At 46.0% G+C, this 25,797-nt stretch overlaps 1 protein-coding gene across 3 annotated transcripts in view; it reads left to right on the forward strand.

Moving 5' to 3' along the window:
* ATP5MC2 (ATP synthase membrane subunit c locus 2) overlaps positions 1–25,797 on the forward strand; it is a 48,137-nt gene that overhangs the window by 13,616 nt on the left and 8,724 nt on the right. The window contains exons 1-3 of one of the 3 annotated variants that reach the window (XM_069758740.1): positions 15,460–15,588; positions 19,254–19,328; positions 23,822–23,899. In XM_069758740.1, coding sequence (XP_069614841.1) covers positions 19,290–19,328; positions 23,822–23,899 — 117 coding nt within the window. In that variant the 5' untranslated portion in view covers positions 15,460–15,588; positions 19,254–19,289. The other 2 variants (XM_069758741.1, XM_069758738.1) reach the window with 2 other exon arrangements.

Consider the following 25,797-nt stretch of genomic DNA (forward strand, 5'->3'; position numbering starts at 1 on the left):
CAGCGGTCACGTGGGACCGCTCATTAGAGAAATGAATAAGCGGCTCCACCTCCCATAGGGGTGGAGCCGCCTATTCATTTCTCTAATCAGCGGTGCCGGTGACCGCTGATAGAGGAAGAGGCTGCGGCACCGAAGACCAGCTGTGCGGGAGAAGGAGCCGGACGCCGGGAGCAGGTAAGTATCGCATATTCACCTGTCCACGTTCCAGCCGCCGGGCGCCGCTCCATCTTCCCGGCGTCTCTCCGCTCTGACTGTTCAGGTCAGAGGGCGCAATGACGCATATAGTGTGCGCGGCGCCCTCTGCCTGATCAGTCAGAGCGGAGAGACGCCGGGACCGGACGCTGGGAGCTGCAAGCAAGAGAGGTGAGTATGGCTTTTTTTTTTTTTATTGCAGCAGCAGCAGCAATGGCACAGATATATGTGGAGCATCTATGGGGAAATATGAACGGTGCAGAGCACTATATGGGGCACAGCTATGGGGCAATATGAAAGGTGCAGAGCACTATATGGCAGAGCTATGGGGAAATATGAACGGTGCAGAGCACTATATGGGGCACAGCTATGGGGAAATATGAACGGTGCAGAGCACTATATGGCACAGCTATGGGGCAATATGAACGGTGCAGAGCACAATATGGGGCACAGCTATAGGGCAATAATGAACGGTGCAGAGCACTATATGGCACAGCTATAGGGAAATATGAACGGTGCAGAGCACTATATGGGGCACAGCTATGGGGCAATATGAACGGTGCAGAGCACTATATGGCAGAGCTATGGGGCAATATGAACGGTGCAGAGCACTATATGGCAGAGCTATGGGGCAATATGAACGGTGCAGAGCACTATATGGCAGAGCTATGGGGCAAGATGAACGGTGCAGAGCACTATATGGCAGAGCTATGGGGCAATATGAACGATGCAGAGCACTATATGGCAGAGCTATGGGGAAATATGAACGGTGCAGAGCACTATATGGCAGAGCTATGGGGCAATATGAACGGTGCAGAGCACTATATGGCAGAGCTATGGGGAAATATGAACGGTGCAGAGCACTATATGGCAGAGCTATGGGGAAATATGAACGGTGCAGAGCACTATATGGCAGAGCTATGGGGCAATATGAACGGTGCAGAGCACTATATGGCAGAGCTATGGGGCAATATGAACGGTGCAGAGCACTATATGGCAGAGCTATGGGGCAATATGAACGGTGCAGAGCACTATATGGCAGAGCTATGGGGCAATATGAACGGTGCAGAGCACTATATGGCAGAGCTATGGGGAAATATGAACGGTGCAGAGCACTATATGGCAGAGCTATGGGGCAATATGAACGGCGCAGAGCACTATATGGCAGAGCTATGGGGCAATATGAACGGCGCAGAGCACTATATGGCAGAGCTATGGGGCAATATAAACGGTGCAGAGCACTATATGGCACAGCTATGGGGCAATATGAACGGTGCAGAGCACTATATGGCAGAGCTATGGGGAAATATGAACGGTGCAGAGCACTATATGGCAGAGCTATGGGGAAATATGAATGGTGCAGAGCACTATATGGCAGAGCTATGGGGCAATATGAACGGTGCAGAGCACTATATGGCAGAGCTATGGGGAAATATGAACAGTGCAGGGCACTATATGGCAGAGCTATGGGGCAATATGAACGGTGCAGAGTACTATATGGCAGAGCTATGGGGAAATATGAACGGTGCAGAGCACTATATGGCAGAGCTATGGGGCAATATGAACGGCGCAGAGCACTATATGGCAGAGCTATGGGGCAATATGAACGGCGCAGAGCACTATATGGCAGAGCTATGGGGCAATATAAACGGTGCAGAGCACTATATGGCACAGCTATGGGGCAATATGAACGGTGCAGAGCACTATATGGCAGAACTATGGGGAAATATGAACGGTGCAGAGCACTATATGGCAGAGCTATGGGGCAATATGAACGGTGCAGAGCACTATATGGCAGAGCTATGGGGAAATATGAACGGTGCAGAGCACTATATGGCAGAGCTATGGGGCAATATGAACGGTGCAGAGCACTATATGGCAGAGCTATGGGGAAATATGAACGGTGCAGAGCACTATATGGGGCACAGCTATGGGGAAATATGAACGGTGCAGAGCACTATATGGCAGAGCTATGGGGAAATATGAACGGTGCAGAGCACTATATGGGGCACAGCTATGGGGAAATATGAACGGTGCAGAGCACTATATGGCAGAGCTATGGGGCAATATGAACGGTGCAGAGCACTATATGGCAGAGCTATGGGGCAATATGAACGGTGCAGAGCACTATATGGCAGAGCTATGGGGCAAGATGAACGGTGCAGAGCACTATATGGCAGAGCTATGGGGCAATATGAACGATGCAGAGCACTATATGGCAGAGCTATGGGGAAATATGAACGGTGCAGAGCACTATATGGCAGAGCTATGGGGCAATATGAACGGTGCAGAGCACTATATGGCAGAGCTATGGGGAAATATGAACGGTGCAGAGCACTATATGGCAGAGCTATGGGGAAATATGAACGGTGCAGAGCACTATATGGCAGAGCTATGGGGCAATATGAACGGTGCAGAGCACTATATGGCAGAGCTATGGGGCAATATGAACGGTGCAGAGCACTATATGGCAGAGCTATGGGGCAATATGAACGGTGCAGAGCACTATATGGCAGAGCTATGGGGCAATATGAACGGTGCAGAGCACTATATGGCAGAGCTATGGGGCAATATGAACGGTGCAGAGCACTATATGGCAGAGCTATGGGGAAATATGAATGGTGCAGAGCACTATATGGCAGAGCTATGGGGCAATATGAACGGTGCAGAGCACTATATGGCAGAGCTATGGGGAAATATGAACAGTGCAGGGCACTATATGGCAGAGCTATGGGGCAATATGAACGGTGCAGAGTACTATATGGCAGAGCTATGGGGAAATATGAACGGTGCAGAGCACTATATGGCAGAGCTATGGGGCAATATGAACGGCGCAGAGCACTATATGGCAGAGCTATGGGGCAATATGAACGGCGCAGAGCACTATATGGCAGAGCTATGGGGCAATATAAACGGTGCAGAGCACTATATGGCACAGCTATGGGGCAATATGAACGGTGCAGAGCACTATATGGCAGAGCTATGGGGAAATATGAACGGTGCAGAGCACTATATGGCAGAGCTATGGGGCAATATGAACGGTGCAGAGCACTATATGGCAGAGCTATGGGGAAATATGAACAGTGCAGAGCACTATATGGCAGAGCTATGGGGAAATATGAACGGTGCAGAGCACTATATGGCAGAGCTATGGGGAAATATGAACGGTGCAGAGCACTATATGGCAGAGCTATGGGGCAATAATGAACGGTGCAGAGCACTATATGGCACAGCTATGGGGCAAGAATGATCTATTTTTATTTTTGAAATTCACCGGTAAATGCTGCATTTCCACCCTAGGCTTATACTCGAGTCAATAAGTTTTCCCAGTTTTTTGTGGCAAAATTAGGGGGGTCGGCTTATACTCGAGTATATACGGTAATTATGTAGAGGTGGTAATCTTTAATTTATCAAAAATGAAAGGAGAAAAAATCCAGAGGGAACAGAGGCTTTCTTTTAAAAGTAAAACCTAGCATTTATTCAGGTATATAAAAAAAACTAAAAAAAAATACAATGTAGTATAAAATACTGTTAATAGGACATACTGATTTCGAAACTCTGTCTTACTCATGGTCTATCGGACTTCATAGGAGATGGCTTTAGGATGACGAGGAGCGCTGAGGAGATGGCCTGACTGTGGACTTATTGGAACAAGGCTTTAGGATTGAAATATGATGGAAATCTTGGAAGAAAGCTGATGGAACTCATTATACTGAGTGAGGACAATCGGGCACCGCTGGTGTGTGTCTAATGGCGAAATCGTCCCCGACTGTTTTCTGTTGCACTGTTCTTGTAATGGAACAGAACAATGGAAACAAAACATTTAGCATTAGCATGAATACAGCCTTAAAAGGGGTTGTCCCTCACTTTCTGGCCGGCTTCACACTCAGCGTATGAAAATACGGTCCGTATATTACGGCCGTAATACGCTGAAATGTCCCGAAAATAGTGGTCCGTAGCTCCTCCGTAGGCAGGGTGTGTCAGCGTTTTTTGCGCATGGCATCCTCCGTATGTAATCCGTATGGCATCCGTACTGCGTGGTTTTCTCGCAGGCTTGCAAAACCAACATACCGCTATAGAAATGATCCATGTGTCCCAAAAAGAAAAAAATATATATATATATACTGTCTATATATATATATATATATATATATATATATATATATATATATATATATATATATATATATGTCATTAGACACATATATGTATATATATTAATATTTATTCCAGCGCTATACAGCTTGAAAGCCGGTAATTCAATTACCGGCTTTTTCTTTCTCCTTCCTAAAACCCGACATGATTTGAGACATGGTTTACATACAGTAAACCATGTCTTCTCTCCATTTTTTTTGCAGATTCCACACTACTAATGTCAGTAGAGTGTATCTGCAAAATTTGGCCGTTCTAGCTCTTAAAATAAAGGGTTAAATGGCGGAAAAAATTGGCGTGGGCTCCCGCGCAATTTTCTCCGCCAGAGTAGTAAAGCCAGTGACTGAGGGCAGATATTAATAGCCTGGAGAGGGTCCATGGTTATTGCCCCCCCCCCTGGCTAAAAATATCTGCCCCCAGCCACCCCAGAAAAGGCACATCTGGAAGATGCGCCTATTCTGGCACTTGGCCACTCTCTTCCCATTCCCGTGTAGCGGTGGGATATGGGGTAATGAAGGGTTAATGCCACCTTGCTATTGTAAGGTGACATTAAGCCTAATTAATAATGGAGAGGCGTCAATTATGACACCTATCCATTATTAATCCAATTGAATGAAAGGGTTAAATAAAACACAAACACATTATTTAAAATTATTTTAATGAAATAAAAACAATGGTTGTTGGAGTATTTTATTGTACGCCCAATCCAATCACTGAAGACCCTCGTTCTGTGAAAGAAAAAACATAATAAACCAACAATATACTTACCCTCCGCAGATCTGTCATGTCCAACGATGTAAATCCTTCTGAAGGGGTTAAAACATTTTGCAGCAAGGAGCTTTGCTAATGCAGGCTGCTCCTCGCTGCAAAACCCCGGGGAATGAGTCTAAATATAGATCAATGAGCTATATTTAGCTTCATTTGCGGTGAGGCGCCCTCTGCTGGATGTTCATAGATCGTGGGAAATTTCCTAGAAAGCTCCCAGGCTTTCTAGGCAAGTTCCCACGATCTATAAACAGCCAGCAGAGGGCGCCTCACCGCAAATGAAGCTAAATATAGCTCATTGATCTATATTTAGACTCATTCCCCGGGGTTTTGCAGCGAGGAGCAGCCTGCATTAGCAAAGCTCCTTGCTGCAAAATGTTTGAACCCCTTCAGAAGGATTTACATCGTTGGACGTGACAGATCTGCGGAGGGTAAGTATATTGTTGGTTTATTATGTTTTTTCTTTCACAGAACGAGGGTCTTCAGTGATTGGATTGGGCGTACAATAAAATACTCCAACAACCATTGTTTTTATTTCATTAAAATAATTTTAAATAATGTGTTTGTTTTATTTAACCCTTTCATTCAATTGGATTAATAATGGATAGGTGTCATAATTGACGCCTCTCCATTATTAATTAGGCTTAATGTCACCTTACAATAGCAAGGTGGCATTAACCCTTCATTACCCCATATCCCACCGCTACACGGGAATGGGAAGAGAGTGGCCAAGTGCCAGAATAGGCGCATCTTCCAGATGTGCCTTTTCTGGGGTGGCTGGGGGCAGATATTTTTAGCCAGGGGGGGGCCAATAACCATGGACCCTCTCCAGGCTATTAATATCTGCCCTCAGTCACTGGCTTTACTACTCTGGCGGAGAAAATTGCGCGGGAGCCCACGCCAATTTTTTCCGCCATTTAACCCTTTATTTTAAGAGCTAGAACGGCCAAATTTTGCAGATACACACTACTGACATTAGTAGTGTGGAATCTGCAAAAAAAATGGTGAGAAGACATGGTTTACTGTATGTAAACCATGTCTCAAATCATGTCGGGTTTTAAGAAGGAGAAAGAAAAAGCCGGTAGTTGAATTACCGGCTTTCAAGCTGTATAGCGCTGGAATAAATATTAATATATATACATATATGTGTCTCACTGACATATATATATATATATACCTATTCTATGTGTACACATTTATTCTACCTATTGGACTGTAAGCTGTCAGTGTGATTTTACTGTACACCGCACTGAATTGCCGGCTTTTCTCTCTAACAGCGCTGCGTATTTCTCGCAAGTCACACTGCTTGTCCGTGTGAAATCCGTATTTTTCACGCTTCCATAGACTTTCATTGGCGTATTTCTTGCGCAGTACGGTGACAAACGCAGCATGCTGCGATTTTGTACGGCCGTAGAAAGCCGTATAATACTGATCAGTAAAATACGGCAGATAGGAGCAGGGGCATAGAGAATAATTGTGCCGTATTATTTGCGAGTTTTACGGACGTAGTTTCTGCGCTCTTACGTCCGTAAAACTCGCAAGTGTGAAGCCGGCCTCTAACATTTTCTCAATGTGGCCAGGGTAGAAAGAAATGGTAACGGAGTGTGCTTAGGGCATTGTTAAAGGGACTCTGTCATCTGAATTTGGAGGGAACAATTTTCAGCCATAGAGGCGGGGTTTTCAGGTGTTTGATTCACCCTTTCCTTACCCGCTGGCTGCATTATTGGATTGAAGTTCATTCTCTGTCCTCCGTAGTACATGCCTGCACAAGGTGCAATCTTGCCTAGCGCATGCGTGTACTATGGAGGACAGAGAATGAACTTCAATCCAATATTGCAGCCAGCGGGTAAGGAAAGGGTGAATCAAACACCCGAAAACCCCGCCTCTATGGCTGAAAATTGTTCCCTCCAAATTCAGGTGATAGAGTCCCTTTAAAGGGTGTGTGATTAAAGTTTTGGTCCCTGCATGGTATCATGTGTCCCTCTTTCTCGCCTTCAAATGGGTTGGCCACTACTTGGACAATCCCTTCTGAAATACAATATCCCCTAATTTAAAATAAAAATAACATCCAGCACTGGTGCTGTTCCAGCGATGTCTCCCAGCGCGCATGTGACTTTAGCTGCAGCACTCACGTGGCATAACATCGCTGTACATATTTACTCATTTATATAGCGCCATTAATACCACAGCGCTTTAAAGACATTATCATCACTGTCCCCAGTGGGGCTCACAGTCTAGGTTCCCTATCTGTAGGTCTTTGGAGTAACCGCAATGGTGCAAAATGTTATTTTTATTTTACACTGGGCAATATAATATTTATATTAATAAATCACCAGGATGCTGCCACCTTATCGGAAACCAGAATAATAAAGAGATATAGAGAACTTGATTCTTACTGGGCTGCTTGCTGTAGTTTTGATAAAATCATTGATAAGCAGCAGATTTTTACTAGACAAGTAAACCTGATGCCAGGTAGTCCTCCATCTCCATAACCTCGCCTACACTACTCATTGGCAGCTTTCTGTCTATGCACAGTGCACACAAAGAGTTGTCAGTCAGGGATTTGATCAACACTACTGCAAGCAGCTCAGTAAGTGAAACATCACTGCAATCAGGATCTCTGCCCCTACATTATGCGGTTCTCACATGGGGGAGCAAAAACCAGGTGACAGATTCCCTTTATGAAGGGGTTGTCTGAGTGAACAGTCCTTTTAAGAGTTGTGCAGATAATCGCAGCTGCTGATCCTAAGGTCACGGCCCAGATCTACGAGTGACATTGTGTGATTGAGCGTCAGCTAATGACCTACATGGATATAAATTGGCAGGAGGGTACTTTATGGAATTCGTACAACTTAGGCCTCTGTTGTCACACTTCCGTCGATACGGGTCCGTCGCAATGCGTCGGGCCGACGGACGTTGTTAACCCCTTTCTGCTAATGGACATACTATTCCGTCCATGTGGGGTGGGCCCTACTTCCCAAGGACGGAATAGTACGTCCAGCGCGATCGGCCGCGCTCACGGGGCGATGTGATCGCGTTGCTGCGAGGGTCTGCTCACCTCCCTCCCTGCTCCAGGCCCGGATCCAAGATGGCCGTGGCATCCGGGTCCTGCAGGGAGGGAGGTGGCTTACCAAGTGTCTGCTCAGAGCAGGCAGTGTGAAGCCTGTAGTGCTGTAAGTCAGATCGGTGATCTGACAGAGTGCTGTGCAGACTGTCAGATCACCGATCTGTGATGTCCCTTCCCTGGGACAAAGTAAAAAAAAATAAAAAAAAATAAAAATTTCCACACGTGTAAAAAAAAAAAAATAATAAAAAAAATCCTAAATAATGAAAAAAAAAATATATTATTCCCATAAATTCATTTCTTTATCTAAATAAAAAAAAAACAATAAAAGTACACATATTTAGTATCGCCGCGTCCATAACGACCCCACCTATAAAACTATATCACTAGTTAACCCTTTCAGTAAACACCGTAAGAAAAAAAAAAAACGAGGCAAAAAACAACGCTTTATTATCATACCACCGCACAAAAAGTGGAATAACGCGCGATCAAAAAGACAGATATAAATAACCATGGTACCGCTGAAAGCGTCATCCTGTCCCGCAAAAAAACGAGCCGCCATACAGCATCATCAGCAAAAAAATAAAAAAGTTATAGTCCTCAGAATAAAGCGATGCAAAAATAATTATTTTTTCTATAGTTTTTATCGTATAAAAGCGCCAAAACATAAAAAAATGATATAAATGAGGTATCGCTGTAATTGTACTGACCCGAAGAATAAAACTGCTTTATCCATTTTACCAAACGCGGAACGGTATAAACGCCTCCCCCAAAAGAAATTCATGAATAGCTGGTTTTTGGTCATTCTTCCTCACAAAAATCGGAATAAAAAGCGATCAAAAAATGTCACGTGCCCGAAAATGTTACCAATAAAAACGTCAACTCGTCCCGCAAAAAACAAGACCCCACATGACTCTGTGGACCAAAATATGGAAAAATTATAGCTCTCAAAATGTGGTAACGCAAAAAATATTTTTTGCAATAAAAAGTGTCTTTTAGTGTGTGACGGCTGCCAATCATAAAAATCCGCTAAAAAACCCGCTATAAAAGTAAATCAAACCCCCCTTCATCACCCCCTTAGTTAAGGAAAAATTAAAAAATGTATTTATTTCCATTCTCCCATTAGGGTTAGGGCTAGGGTAAGGGCTAGGGTTAAGGCTACAGTTAGGGTTAAGGCTACAGTTAGGGTTAAGGCTACAGTTAGGGCTGGGGCTAAAGTTAGGGTTAGGGTTTGGATTACATTTGCGGTTGGGAATAGGGTTGGGATTAGGGTTAGGGGTGTGTCTGGGTTAGAGGTGTGGTTAGGGTTACTGTTGGGATTAGGATTAGGGGTGTGTTTGGATTAGAGTTTCAGTTATAATTGGGGGGTTTCCACTGTTTAGGCACATCAGGGGCTCTCCAAACGCGACATGGCATCCGATCTCAATTCCAGCCAATTCTGCGTTGAAAAAGTAAAACAGTGCTCCTTCCCTTCCGAGCTCTCCCGTGCGCCCAAACAGGGGTTTACCCAAACATATGGGGTATCAGCGTACTCAGGACAAATTGGACAACAACTTTTGGGGTCCAATTTCTCCTGTTACCCTTGGGAAAATACAAAACTGGGGGCTAAAAAATAATTTTTGTGGGAAAAAAAAGGATTTTTTATTTTCACGGCTCTGCGTTATAAACTGTAGTGAAACACTTGGGGGTTCAAAGCTCTCACATCATATCTGAGTTCCTTAGGGGGTCTACTTTCCAAAATGGTGTCACTTGTGGGGGGTTTCTACTGTTTAGGTACATTAGGGGCCCTGCAAACGCAATGTGACGCCTGCAGACCATTCCATCTAAGTCTGCATTCCAAATGGCGCTCCTTCCCTTCCGATCCCTCCCATGTGCCCAAACGGTGGTTCCCCCCCCACATATGGGGTATCAGCGCACTCAGGACAAATTGAACAACTTTTGGGGTCCAATTTCTCCTGTTACCCTCAGGAAAATACAAAACTGGAGGCTAAAAAATAATTTTTGTGGGAAAAAAAATTGTTTTATTTTTACAGCTCTGCATTATAAACTTCTGTGAAGCCCTTGGTGGGTCAAAGTGCTCACCACACATCTAGATAAGTTCCTTAGGGGGTCTACTTTCCAAAATGGTGTCACTTGTGGGGGGTTTCAATGTTTAGGCACATCAGTGGCTCTCCAAACGCAACATGGCGTCCCATCTCAATTCCTGTCAATTTTGCATTGAAAAGTCAAACGGCGCTCCTTCCCTTCCGAGCTCTCCCATGCGCCCAAACAGTGGTTTATCCCCACATATGGGGTATCAGCGTACTCAGGACAAATTGTACAACAACTTTTGGGGTCCAATTTCTTCTCTTACCCTTGGGAAAATAAAAAATTAGGGGCGAAAAGATAATTTTTGTGAAAAAAACGATTTTTTATTTTTACGGTTCTGCATTATGAACTTCTGTGAAGCACTTAATGGGTCAAAGTGCTCACCACACCTCTAGATAAGTTCCTTAGGGGGTCTACTTTCCAAAATGGTGTCACTTGTGGGGGGTTTCAATGTTTAGGCACATCAGTGGCTCTCCAAACGCAACATGGCGTCCCATCTCAGTTCCAGTCAATTTTGCATTGAAAAGTCAAATGGCGCTCCTTCGCTTCCGAGCTCTGTCATGCGCCCAAACAGTGGTTTACCCCCACATGTCGGGTATCGGCGTACTCAGGACAAATTGTACAACAACGTTTGGGGTCCATTTACTCCTGTTACCCTTGGTAAAATAAAACAAATTGGAGCTGAAGTTAATTTTTTGTGAAAAAAAATTAAATGTTCATTTTTATTTAACCCCTTCATGACCGGGGGATTTTTCGTTTTTCCGTGTTCGTTTTTCGCTCCCCTCCTTCCCAGAGCCATAACTTTTTTATTTTTCCGTCAATTTGGCCATGTGAGGGCTTATTTTTTGCGGGACGAGTTGTACTTTTGAACGACATCATTGGTTTTAGCATGTCGTGTACTAGAAAACGGGAAAAAAATTCCAAGTGCGGTGAAATTGCAAAAAAAGTGCAATCCCACATTGGTTTTTTGTTTGGCTTTTTTGCTAGGTTCACTAAATGCTAAAAATGACCTGCCATTATGATTCTCCAGGTCATTACGAGTTCATAGACACCAAACATGACTAGGTTATTTTTTATCTAAGTGGTGAAAAAAAATTCCAAACTTTGCTAAAAAAAAAAAAAAAAAATTGCGCCATTTTCCGATACTCGTAGCGTCTCCATTTTTCATCAGCTGGGGTCGGTTGAGGGCTTATTTTTTGCGTGCCGAGATGACGTTTTTAATGATAGCATTTCGGTGGAGATACGTTCTTTTGATCGCCCGTTATTGCATTTTAATGCAATGTCGCGGCGACCAAAAAAACGTAATTCTGGCGTTTCGAGTTTTTTTTCCCGCTACGCTGTTTAGCGATCAGGTTAATACTTTTTTTTAATTGATAGATCGGGCGATTCTGAGCGCGGCGATACCAAATATGCGTAGATTTGATATTTTTTTTATTGATTTATTTTGATTGGGGCGAAAGGGGGGTGATTTAAACTTTTATGTTTTTTTTATTTTTTTTCACATTTTTTTAAACTTTTTTTTTTAACTTTTGCCATGCTTCAATAGCCTCCATGAGAGGCTAGAAGCAGGCACAACCCGATCGGCTCTGCTACATAGCAGCGATCTGCTGATCGCTATGTAGCAGAATTGCACGTGTGGTGTGAGCGCCGACCACAGGGTGGCGCTCACAGCGACGGGCAATCAGTAACCATAGAGGTCTCAAGGACCTCTATGGTTACCATTCACAAGCATCGCCGACCCCCGATCATGTGACGGGGGTCGGCGATGATGTCATTTCCGGCCGCCCGGCCGGAAGCGGTAGTTAAATGCCGCTGTCTGCGTTTGACAGCGGCATTTAACTAGTTAATAGGTGCGGGCAGATCGCGATTCTGCCCGCGCCTATTACGGGCACATGTCAGCTGTTCAAAACAGCTGACATGTCCCGGCTTTGGTGCGGGCTCACCGCGGAGCCCTGCATCAAAGCAGGGGAGCCGGCATCGGACGGTATAGTACGTCCGATGCCGGTAAGGGGTTAAACATTCCAAAAATTCCTGTGAAACACCTGAAGGGTTAATAAACTTCTTGTGGTTTTGAGCACCTTGAGGGGTGCAGTTTTTAGAATGGTGTCACACTTCGTTATTTTCTATCATATAGACCCCTCAAAATGACTTCAAATGAGATGTGGTCCCTAAAAAAAATGGTGTTGTAAAAATGAGAAATTGCTGGTCAACTTTTAACCCTTATAACTCCCTAACAAAAAAAATTTTTGGTTCCAAAATTGTGGTGATGTAAAGTAGACATGTGGGAAATGTTACTTATTAAGTATTTTGTGTGACATATCTCTGTGATTTAATTGCATAAAAATTCAAAGTTGGAAAATTTTCAAAAGTTTGGCCAAATTTCCTTTTTTTTCATAAATAAACGCAGGTAATATCAAAGAAATGTTACCACTTACATGAATTACAATATGTCACGAGAAAACAATGTCAGAATCACCGGGATCCGTTGAAGCGTTCCAGAGTTATAACCTCATAAAGGGACAGTGGTCAGAATTGTAAAAATTGGCCCGGTCCATAACGTGCAAACCACCCTTGGGGGTAAAGGGGTTAAAGTTTTGTACGACGTGGGCAGCGGATGCAGTTTTTCGACGCATCCGCTGTCCATTCTGCAGTCCAGGGAGGCGTGGGCGGAGTTTCGGCACCGCATGTGCGGTCAAAAATAGCAGACGTGCCATACAAAAAACGTTACATTGAATTTTTTTTATGACGACGGTCCGCCAAAACAGACGGATCCGTCGCACGACGTGTGGCAATCCGTCGCTAATACAGGTTTATGGGCAAAAAACATCCTGCGGGCACATTTGCAAGATCCGTTTTTTGCCCAAAACGACGGATTGCAAAAACCGGAAGTGTGAAAGAGGCCTTAGGAGTATTTGGCTTGGAAACTCAGCTCTGGGCTTGCTTGCAGTGAATGCAGCATTGACATCTATACAGAAATCATGTTCATGTTGCATAGCACAGCAGGAAGATATCCCGGAACTAGTTCGTTATCCCTAATGCTAAAGGTACCGTTACACTAAACGACTTACCAACGATCACGACCAGCGATACGACCTGGCTGTGATCGTTGGTAAGTCGTTGTGTGGTCGCTGGGGAGCTGTCATACAGACAGCTCTCTCCAGCGACCAACGATCAGCGGAAAGACTTCGGCGTCGTTGAAACTGTCTTCAACGATGCCGAAGTCCCCCTGCAGAACTCGGGTAACCAGGGTAAACATCGGGTTACTAAGTGCAGGGCCGCGCTTAGTATCCCGATATTTACCCTGGTTACCATTGTAAAAGTAAAAAAAAAAAAAAAACAGTACATACTCACATTCTGATGTCTGTCACATCCCCCGGCATCCACAGGGTTAAAACTGCTTTCGGCACGAGCGCTGCTAATGCATTCGCTGTTGCCGAGAGTTTCCCTGCACTGTGTCAGCGCCGGCCGTAAAGCAGCGGTGACGTCACCGCTGTGCTTTGCTTTACGGCCGGCCGGCGCTGACAAAGTGCAGGGAAAACTCTCGGCAGCAGCGCGTGCATTAGCAGTGCTCGTGCCAAAAGCAGTTTTAACCCTGTGGACGCCGGGGAACGTGACAGACATCAGAATGTGAGTATGTAGTGTTTGTTTTTTAACTTTTACAATGGTAACCAGGGTAAATATCGGGTTACTAAGCGCGGCCCTGCACTTAGTAACCCGATATTTACCCTGGCTACCAGTGAGCACATCACTGGATCAGCGTCACACATGCCGATTCAGCGATGACAGCAGGTGATTAGTGACCAAAAAAAGGTCCTGATCATTCCCCAGCGACCAACGATCTCCCAGCAGGGGCCTGATCGTTGGTCGCTGTCACGCTTAACGATTTTGTTAATGATATCGTTGCTACATCACAAACAGCAACAATATTGTTAACTAAATCGTTATGTGTAAAGGTACCTTTAGGGTGCCCTAACTATCCCTGTTCCTGATGACGCCGGGGCCATGAGCCTTAAGGCCCCTTCACATTAAGCGACGCTGCAGCGATACCAACAACGATCCGGATCGCTGCAGCGTCGCTGTTTGGTCGCTGGAGAGCTGTCACACAGACAGCTCTCCAGCGACCAACGATCCCGAAGTCCCCGGGTAAACATCGGGTAACTAAGCGCAGGGCCGCGCTTAGTAACCCGATGTTTACCCTGGTTACCAGCGTAAAAGTAAAAAAAAAAAACAACCACTACATACTTACCTACTGCTGTCTGTCCCCGGCGCTCTGCTTCTCTGCACTCCTCCTGTACTGGCTGTGAGCACAGCGGCGGGAAAGCAGAGTGGTAACGTCACCGCTCTGCTTTCCGGCTGACCGACGCTCACAGGCAGTACAGGAGGAGTGCAGAGAAGCACAGCGCCGAGGACAGACAGCGGTAGGTAAGTATGTAGTGTTTGTATTTTTTTACTTTTATGCTGGTAACCAGGGTAAACATCGGGTTACTAAGCGTGGCCCTGCGCTTAGTTACCCGATGTTTACCCTGGTTACCAGTGAAGACATCGCTGGATCGGTGTCACACACGCCGATCCAGCGATGTCCACAGGAGATCCAGCGACGAAATAAAGTTCTGGACTTTCTTCAGCGACCAACGATCTCCCAGCAGGGGCCTGATCGTTGGTCGCTGTCACACATAACGATTTCCTTAACGATATCGTTGCTATGTCACAAAAAGCAACGATATCGTTATGTGTAAAGGTACCTTTACTGAGCTCCAGAATCAGCCATTATCTGTCCCCTCCCCCATCCAGGGAAGTGCAGGAGTAGGCGAAATCAGACGCTGCGGTTTGAGGCCCTGTCTGTCGCGGTAAACTCTTCGTGCGTGTCGGCTACAGACACACTTGATTGCCAAAACTGCAGTTTTTGGATTAATTGTTTTGCAAAATTGAAACAAAAAAAACGAGCAATGAGCGGACAATGTGCCCACACAGAGCAAAGGTGAGGCTGTGCACAGATAACGGCGGCTCACACACTGCTCCGCCCGCACAGCTCTCCTGATAACCTTCACCGGTCACGTCCTGCTGCACTCACTGTACAGTGTAGAAAGTCATTGGGAAACGAGTCTGTGTGCGCGCGCTGACGTCACTGACCTGACGATCGTCCAATCCCGTGCAGCCTCTATTCTCCTCTCCACTAGATGTCGCTGTAAATTATTGTCTAAGCTCTCTGTCTACTGGAGTTATAGAGAGGCGCTCTTGGAGAACGGACATGCGCATTCTTTCCTGTCAAAGGCGTTCATCAGCGCGTGCGCAGTCTAGTCGCGCTCCTTCATTCTCTGCCCGCCAAGGTGAGGCCCTGCTTTGCTGCAGTCTAGGTCCACGTTTGCCGGTGTGGAGGCGGCTGCGGTGCGGTGAGCCGGCCTCAGGGGTTCGCATAGTTGTATTGAATGGGTGTCACTGGCGGGATACGTGGTGCTGCGGTCCAGGCTGTCTGTGCTGGTAATATGACCTTGTGTATGTCCCTGTCCGTGCAGAGCTCTATCTGCAGCAGGCAGTGGGGGGTGTAATGCTGAGTGGTCAGGTGGGCCTGAGCTCCACAGAAAGCAAGGCTGATGCTGCACGCCGGCCTCCCCATAGGAAATGTCACTGCTGATGCTGCACGCCGGCCTCCCCGTAGGAAATGTCACTGCTGATGCTGCACGCCGGCCTCCCCATAGGAAATGTCACTGCTGATGCTGCACGCCGGCCTCCCCATAGGAAATGTCACTGCTGATGCTGCACGCCGGCCTCCCCATAGGAAATGTCACTGCTGATGCTGCACGCCGGCCTCCCCATAGGAAATGTCACTGCTGATGCTGCACGCCGGCCTCCCCATAGGAAATGTCACTGCTGATGCTGCACGCCGGCCTCCCCATAGGAAATGTCACTGCTGATGCTGCACGCCGGCCTCCCCATAGGAAATGTCACTGCTGATGCTGCACGCCGGCCTCCCCATAGGAAATGTCACTGCTGATGCTGCACGCCGGCCTCCCCGTAGGAAATGTCACTGCTGATGCTGCACGCCGGCCTCCCCGTAGGAAATGTCACTGCTGATGCTGCACGCCGGCCTCCCCGTAGGAAATGTCACTGCTGATGCTGCACGCCGGCCTCCCCGTAGGAAATGTCACTGCTGATGCTGCACGCCGGCCTCCCCGTAGGAAATGTCACTGCTGATGCTGCACGCCGGCCTCCCCGTAGGAAATGTCACTGCTGATGCTGCACGCCGGCCTCCCCATAGGAAATGTCACTGCTGATGCTGCACGCCGGCCTCCCCATAGGAAATGTCACTGCTGATGCTGCACGCCGGCCTCCCCATAGGAAATGTCACTGCTGATGCTGCACGCCGGCCTCCCCATAGGAAATGTCACTGCTGATGCTGCACGCCGGCCTCCCCATAGGAAATGTCACTGCTGATGCTGCACGCCGGCCTCCCCATAGGAAATGTCACTGCTGATGCTGCACGCCGGCCTCCCCATAGGAAATGTCACTGCTGATGCTGCACGCCGGCCTCCCCATAGGAAATGTCACTGCTGATGCTGCACGCCGGCCTCCCCATAGGAAATGTCACTGCTGATGCTGCAGAGGCAGTAATCTGTACAATGCCTTAGGAATTGTGCCTGCAGGGTAGACAGCCAGTATAGAGGGAGACCTGGGTGTGTGCCATAATTACTGTGGGGCTGTAGCATTAGTCAGGCATGTCTTGCCTCTGCAGTGCTTTCCCAGAGTGCTCTCTGCTCCTCACTGTTCCCTGCACAGCCCCTCCTCTTTGCCACTGCTACATCGTGATGCTTTAGAAGTCCATAATGTCAGCTTATGATACCAACACAAATCACGTCAAGTAAGTCACGAAATATCCAAAAAATTGTTGTGGGTTCTGTTTTTTTTTTTTTTTTTTTTGTGACTTGCTTGTTGCTATAGTGTCTTTATTGCAATACGACGACATTGATTTCTTTAGTGCTGCGATGTAGCAGTGGCGCCTATTGAACTTCCTACTGTTTCTGCCAAAATCACGAATTTGATCTAGCCCAATGAAAATCTGTCACTTTGTACGTGCAGTCTGACCTGTGGACATCACGGTGTAGAGAAGCTGAGCAGAACGATGTATAGGTTTGGTAGGAAAGATTCATTATCATTTCTGTTTTATTCCTTGACATCCCTCTTGTTTTTAGGAGTTCAGTGGGCGGCCCTACTGGTGATTGACAGCTACCTCTGCTTGCACAGTCATACAGGGAAGACTGTCAATCCTTAGGCCCACCTGACTCGTATGCAAACAAACACCAGGGACTTCCATAAAACACAAGCTGCTGTAGAACATCCTGCCTGCAGACTAGAGACCATGTTTAACATGACAGGTTACTTTTAACCTTTTCCCACTTTAGGATGTGATTAAATGTCCTTGATAGGAGGCTGGAAGTGCAGAGAGCTTCCTCCGCAGGCAGTGGATTATGACATCTGTGTAACAGCCGGGGCTGAGCTGACCGTGAGATGCTGCTGTCAGTGTATGGTGACAACTAGTGATGAGCGAGTATACTCCTTACTTGGGTTTCTCCGAGCACGCTCATGTGGTCTCCGAGTATTTTGCTGTCCTCGGAGATTTAGTTTTTGGAGCCTGCAGCTGTATGATTTGCGTCTGCTAGACAGGCTGAATACATGTGGGAATTCCTTAACAAACAGGCAACCCCCACATGTACTCAAGCTGGCTACCAGTTGCAAATCATGCAGCTGCGTCGACAAACTAAATCTCCGAGCACTCACAGATACTCTAAGACCACCCGAGTAATGAGTACACTCGCTCATCACTAGTGACAACATTTAAATGGAGCGATTGCGGGTGCTCACTGGCTGCGACCCCTGCAGCAGCCATAGGGCAGTATATAGTATAAGTGAGGAGACAATTACAGGGTTAGTTCTCCTAAGAGGGAGAAATCACCCTCTTTATTCATCGCCTCATTGGGGGACACAGGACCATGGGTGTATGCTGCTGCCACTAAGAGGCTGATACTAAGTTAATACAAATAAAAAGTTAGCTCCTCCTCTGCAGTAAACACCCTCGTGCTGTCTTCAGGGGTTGCTTTTTTTTTTTCGTTTCTTAAATGTAAAGATTTGGAAATAAAGAAATTTAAAAAAGATAAACATATCTTGTCTGTGAAAATATAAAAATCCATGCGGTAGATGCTGTAATGAAAAGTGGGGGGGGGGACCACTATGGCTGAGTTGCATTTTATTTCCATCTTGCTTGAAATGCTCTGGATTGGCCGGTGCGTCGCCTGACTTGAGCTGCATGGAAATACATGCTGTCACTCTCGGGTTCCGAGTGCCGCCGGCCAGTCCGAGCATTGTGATCTTCGGGTGAGAAATATGGCGGTGTCACCTGAATCGGTGATGTCAGCACAGAGAAAAAGGTGAGTATTCATTTGCATATGCTTGACTTGCCAGCGTGCGACAATAAATTTGTCTGGGGATAGCATACTATAATGAAAGTTACATATCCTGTATGTGCTGCCCAAGCCCTATTTCAGAATAGTATTGGTAGATTACACAAAAATCACTTTCTAAAACGGGTCCTCTTCACAGATGGCTGGTCATAATGCCAATGGCCAAACTGATTGGATCCTTGAAATGTGAGGTCTCCCTATGGGGAGTGGTTATACCAGTCTGTGTGCCTGCGCTCAGTGCAGGGTCTCTGGGGGCTGCTGTTCTCTGCTCCATACACCTAACCTACATCCTAATCCTTTATTAGGCAGCTGGCTTTGATAATATCCTGTGATCATGATTGACACATGTATTATTCATTGATGCTGTCTGTGAGGCTGCAAATGGATATAGAATTTTATTTTTATTTTTTTTTCCTTTACTTATTCTTAAATCTTAAGTTCTATACTTGCAGGAAGTCGCCCAGAATAAAACTAAGCGCAGAGAGTGACTGGTACGGCTATGTCTGATGCGTGTAACGTCTTTCTCCCTTCTCTTGCAGCTTCTTTTCATCCAGTCCGTCCACTCTACCAGAACAATGTACGCTTGTGTCAGGCTTATGTCCAACCCATCCCTGGTGAGTGCTTTACACTGCAGCACCTCTTTGTGGCGGAGGTCCACACAGGTGGATGTGTTGCCTGTGCATGAAAACAATGACTTATCATTATGTGTAACAGGGAAGCCGGCACTATTTTCCAAAAGCAGTTAGAGGGTCTGTCCTCTCCCCTGACGCCTGTTTTGTACATGCTTGTGTAGCCCTGAAGTGGTAAATCTCTAGCATCTCGTCTTAGAATTTGATGCTCTGTTCCTGTTTTTTCCTTCTTGGAAATATAAGAATACGATCAAATGTTTGTTTTACATTGTCAATTGATTGTGTCCTTACAGTATGACACTGCCTCCTATTGCCAAGTGTATTGGTAACATGTAAGTGCATATTTATGCAGAGAAGCTGCACAATACAGAATCTTAAGAAACTATATATTCCAGAACGAGTATGTATGTATTTATAGATACAGATCTATTGAGACAAAAAGAAAAAAAAAAAGTAAACTTGCTATGTTGCTGTTGAATATTTACATAAATAAGGCTTGTTTTATATGCAGATGCTAAAATGTGCCCTCATTGTGGCCATCTGAGTGATGCCTCACAAGTACGTCCCCAGATCTATTGTAGCATGTAGTCTCCACCCTGCTGTATGGAAGGCAATGATCACTAAAGAGGCAGGAGATATAATGGTTAAAGGGATCTTTCTCTATTTTAAAGGGAATCTGTCCACCAGGTTTTTGCCATTTGAGAGCAGCACAATGTAGGGGCTGATTCTAGTGATGGCTTTCTGGGCTGCTTGCTGTCATATTGATACAATCGTGGGTTTTATCTGCTGCAGATCTTCCTGTGCTCTAAATGCTGAGCTCTGTATAACCCTAACCCACACCACTGATTAGCTGCTTTCTGTATGCACTGTGCATAGGCAGTAAGCTGCTAATCATTGTTGGGGATGGGGTTATACAGAGCTTATGGATATGGTGGACTATATGGTAGCAGGTTTAATAATCTCCTGCTGATAAAACAGCAATTTTTATAAAATGTACACGAAGAAGGTCAGTAAGTGACACATCGCTGGAATCGGGGGCATCTACATTATGGTGCGCTCAGGTTAGGAGGCTAAAACCTGATGACACTTCCTTTATCAGATGTGTTGGGGACACATCCCATTATATAAGTATTAGTTTCTTCCCCTGGGTTTGTCAATGCCACCTTTATCACAGACTGCACAGCTCTCCTGTTCCCAAACCTGCTTCTGATGCAGGGGGATGTGACCTGTCCATCAGCCTCCTCCATTTATAATGCGCAGACCATGGGGAAAGCTGCTTTTGTATTGGATGTGGCTGGTTGACAGGTCTGGTCATATGCTTCCCCTCCAATAACAGTTTAATGGCCTGGAGAGCTGTGAGGAAGGTGGCATGAGCAAGGGCAGGAGGAGAAGGTGTAATGGAGAGAATAGTAAATGTACACAATCGTGTCCCCAACACATCTGTTCTAGGTGATCGACAGCTTGCCTGAGGAGGTGGTGATGGCGAACTCAGTCGAGGGGTTCAAGAGAGGCCTGGATGTCTTCCTGGAGCAGAACAATATTGTATCATACAATTATTAGGTTCTGTAGAAGGACGTAGATCTGGGGATTTATTATGATGGAATATAGGCTGAACTGGATGGACAAATGTCTTTTTTTCGGCCTTACTAACTATGTTACTATGTAATGTCGCCTGCAGCCTCATTAAAGGGCTTAAAGTCTTTGTGGGACACTCTGGGGAGTTCCCTCATGGTGGGTGCTGAGGTTACAGTCTGTCTGGAGCTTCTAGCTGCTTCCAAAGCGATCTGCTCCAGCAATGCCATCTCCTGAGCTCTGTGAATGGCCTCCCTCTTATCGTCTATGGTGGCCTCTTCTCCCAGAAATGCCAACTCCTCCTCGTACCACACAACCCACTGACTTTTTTGGGTATTTACCTCCGGCTGCAGTCTTTCCTTCATTTGCTGTGAGGATCTTTCCTCAGTGTCATCTTGCAGGCGAACTCCTTCCAAAGCCTCAATTAGTTGCTCCTTGTAGAGTCCTTTAAAACGGACTCCTACTTGACAGGGAGAAGGACTTGGGGATCCTAGTTAATGATAAACTTACCTGGAGCAGCCAGTGCCAGGCAGCAGCTGCCAAGGCAAACAGGATCATGGGGTGCATTAAAAGAGGTGTGGATACACATGATGAGAGCATTATACTGCCTCTGTACAAATCCCTAGTTAGACCGCACATGGAGTACTGTGTCCAGTTTTGGGCACCGGTGCTCAGGAAGGATATAATGGAACTAGAGAGAGTACAAAGGAGGGCAACAAAATTAATAAAGGGGATGGGAGAACTACAATACCCAGATAGATTAGCGAAATTAGGATTATTTAGTCTAGAAAAAAGATGACTGAGGGGCGATCTAATAACCATGTATAGGTATATAAGGGGACAATACAAATATTTCGCTGAGGATCTGTTTATACCAAGGAAGGTGACGGGCACAAGGGGGCATTCTTTGCGTCTGGAGGAGAGAAGGTTTTTCCACCAACATAGAAGAGGATTCTTTACTGTTAGGGCAGTGAGAATCTGGAATTGCTTGCCTGAGGAGGTGGTGATGGCGAACTCAGTCGAGGGGTTCAAGAGAGGCCTGGATGTCTTCCTGGAGCAGAACAATATTGTATCATACAATTAGGTTCTGTAGAAGAACGTAGATCTGTGGATTTATTATGATGGAATATAGGCTGAACTGGATGGACAAATGTCTTTTTTCGGCCTTACTAACTATGTTACTATGTTACTATATGACAGGACTCTTGCACAGTTAGAGATCTGTCAGTCATCTCTACCAGTGCTGGGAGAAGCTGGCCAGAGGAGGTCTTGCATGAGTTTCATCTATTTCTTTTGTTCCTGGCTAGATTATTTTATCTTTAGTTTTTCTTTAACCCCTTACCGACCTCCGCCGTACTATTACAGCGGAGGTCGGGTCCCCTGCTTTGATGTGGGCTCCAGCGCTGAGCCCACCTCAAGGCCAGGACATGTCAGCTATTTTGAACAGCTGACATGTGCCCTTCAATAGCGGCGGGTGAAATCACGATTCACCCGCTGCTATTAACTAGTTAAATGCTACTGTCAAATGCTGACAGCGGCATTTAACCAGCGCTTCCGGCCATTGGGCCGGAAATGAGCGCATTGCCGACCCCCGTCACATGATCGGGGTTCAGCGATGCTTCGGCATAGCAACCAGAGGTCTCCTTGAGACCTCTATGGTTGCTGATGCCGGCATGCTGTGAGCGCCACCCTGGGGTCAGTGCTCATGGCAAGCCTGTAATTCAGCTACATGGGAGCGATCTGATGATCGCTGCTATGTAGCAGAGCTGATCAGGCTATGCCAGATTCTAGCCTCCCATGGAGGCTATTGAAGCATGGCAAAAGTGGAAAAAAATAAAAATATGAAAAAAATATAAAAGTATAAATCGCCCCATTCAAAATAAAACAATAAAAAAATCAAACCTACACATATTTGGTATCGCTGAGTTCAGAATCACCCGTTCTTTCAATAAAAAAAAAAAAAAATTAACCTAATCGCTAACAGCGTAGCGAGGAAAAAAAAAATTAGAAACGCCAGAATTACGGTTTTTTTTTTTGGTCACCGCTACATTGCATTAAAATGTAATAATGGGCGATCAAAAGAACATATCTGCACCACAATGGTATTGTTTAAAACGCCAGCTCGGCACGCAACAAATAAGCCCTCACCTGACCCAAGATCACGAAAAATGGAGACGCTACGGGTATTGGAAAATTGCACAAATTTTTTATTTTTTTTTTACCACTTAGATAAAACATAACCTAGACATGTTTGGTGTCTATGAACTCGTAATGACCTGGAGAATCAAAATGTGGCAGGTCAGTTTTAGCATTTAGTGAACCTAGCAAAAAAGCCAAACAAAAAACAAATGTGGGATTGCACTTTTTTTGCAATTTCACCGTACTTGGACTTTTTTTCCCGTTTTCTAGTACACGACATGGTGAAACTAATGATGTTGTTGAAAAGTGCAACTTGTCCTGCAAAAAAAACAAGCCCTCACATGGCCATATTGACGGAAAAATAAAAACGTTATGGCTCTGGGAAGTAGGGGAGCGAAAAATGAAAACGGGAAAAGGGCAAGGTCATGAAGGGATTAAAGAGAACCTGTCACCAGAAAAAGAAAAAATTAGCCTGCAGATATGGGGTTAATTAAAAAGAAATTTATTCCTCGGCTGCACTTTTGTTTCAGTGATGGAGGTGGCGTCTGCACGGGTTCATTCACCGCTCTGCGTATAGAAAATAGCGGCTGTCCATCAGGGCCGGTGGTGCAGATACAGCCGCTATTCTATATTCAGAGCCGGCACTGGAGCTCTTTATATTTTTTTTAAATGCCCACCTGGCTGCAATCATGCAGCCCAGCTCTGATTTCATGGTGCTCATGGTTTTTGCTTCTCATGTGTAACCTCTTGTTTCTTTGCCCCCACAGGTGAGGAATGGTGCATGCCTGCTCTGCAGACCTCTCTCCGCCACCCTGCTGAGCCAACCTGCAGCCAAGACAGAGCAGGTATGGGCAACTCCTAAACAGTCCTGGTCTCTGCGGACGCGCAGTTTACACAGTTGATCACATCATCTGATCATATAGTGCAGATGCTCAAGTCAAATATACAACGGGGAGGGGCTGTATTGCCGATTTAAAATAAAGTTTACGGCTCTTGAAACAAAACAATAAAAATTTCCATGTCTTGAACAGGGTTAAGATTAGTATAGTTGAAGTAAAACTGACCAAATTTATAGTTTCTCGTGTTCCATTAAGAATGTGTATTTCTGCCGCTATCTCTAAATATGACCTTGCGTCTGTAGAGTCTGAACTGCAGGATTCCAGAGTGTTAGATAATTGGGTGGGAGGCATCATGTCTGCAGCGGGCACATCTGTACAGCGTTGTGTAGGAGTCACCGGCTGTAGGGTGATGGTCAGTGACAGTAACGGTCCTGCCATCTATCCTTGTTGGCACACTTTTCCTGTTCTTACTGCATCACTGGAGCTGCCAGGTTTTATAAATGGAGCCCCCAGAGCTGTCCAGTATTAATGGGTTGCCCTAATATAGTGTTCCCCAACTCCGGTTCTCAAGAGCCACCAACAGGTCATGTTTTCAGGATTTCCTTAGTATTGCACAGGTGATAATTGCATCACCTGCACAGGCAGTAATTCCGTCACATGTGCAATACTAAGGAAATCTTGAAAACATGACCTGTTTGTGGCTCTTGACGATCGGAGTTGGGAACCACTGCCCTAATGGATGCCTGAACATTTTATGTAATGTAGTAATCATTTCAGATAAGGTAATACTGCATTGTGCACATTGTTGTTGTTTTTTTTTTTTTTTTAACGAAAAGTAAACAAACCATATTGGTGCTAAAAAAAAAAACAAAAAAACAAAAACAAAACATTTTATATGCAATTCAACCATTTCAGGACTGGGCTATTTATCTAGATATATTTTTGTTTTATACATCTCCCCCCTCACTTTTACACATTGTGGGCCACATGAGGCCATAAGACCATTTAGAGGGGCATTTCAAATATTCTTATTTCCCTTTTAACTGAGGCTGGTATATTTGCCCCAGTTACAGGGGAAATGCAGCCTCCTAATTGGGTAGGTTCCCATGACCATGTAATAATAAAAAAAAAAAATCCTTCAGCTTGGCACAGAGGCAAAGATGGTAATAAATTGTCTGTGCCTTCTCTGTGGGGCTTCTGCATCCACATGATGGCGTGTAGCTGCGCTCCAATGCAGTGATGTTTTAGAACATGGGCAATCCGGAAGTCGTTAACCCCTTCCCGACCCATGACGCCACGTAGGCGTCATGAAAGTCGGTGCCATTCCGACCCATGACGCCTATGCGGCGTCATGGAAAGATCGCGTCCCTGCAGGCCGGGTGAAAGGGTTAACTCCCATTTCACCCGATCTGCAGGGACAGGGGGAGTGGTAGTTTAGCCCAGGGGGGGTGGCTTCACCCCCTCGTGGCTACGATCGCTCTGATTGGCAGTTTCACTTTCAACAGCCAATCAGAGCGATTTGTAATATTTCACCCATTATAACGGGTGAAATATTACAATCCAGCCATGGCCGATGCTGAAATATCATCGGCCATGGCTGGAAATACTAGTGTGCCCCCATCCCACCCCTCCGATCGCCCCCCCACCCCCCCGATCTGGCCGGTACACTGCTCCGGCTCCCCTCCGCCCTGTGCTCCGCTCCCCCCCGTGCTCGTGTCCGCTCGCCCCGTGCTCCAATCACCCCCCCGTGCTCCAATCACCCCCCCTGCACTCCGATCCACCCCCCCCCGTGCTCCGTTCCACCCCCCCGTGCTCCGTTCCAGCCCCCCCGTGCTCCGTTCCACGCCCCCCGCGCTCCGTTCCACCCCTCCCGCGCTCCGATTCCCCCCCCCGTGCTCCGATCC

The sequence above is a fragment of the Ranitomeya imitator genome, chromosome 3, assembly GCF_032444005.1.
Source record: "Ranitomeya imitator isolate aRanImi1 chromosome 3, aRanImi1.pri, whole genome shotgun sequence".
Taxonomy (NCBI): domain Eukaryota; kingdom Metazoa; phylum Chordata; class Amphibia; order Anura; family Dendrobatidae; genus Ranitomeya; species Ranitomeya imitator.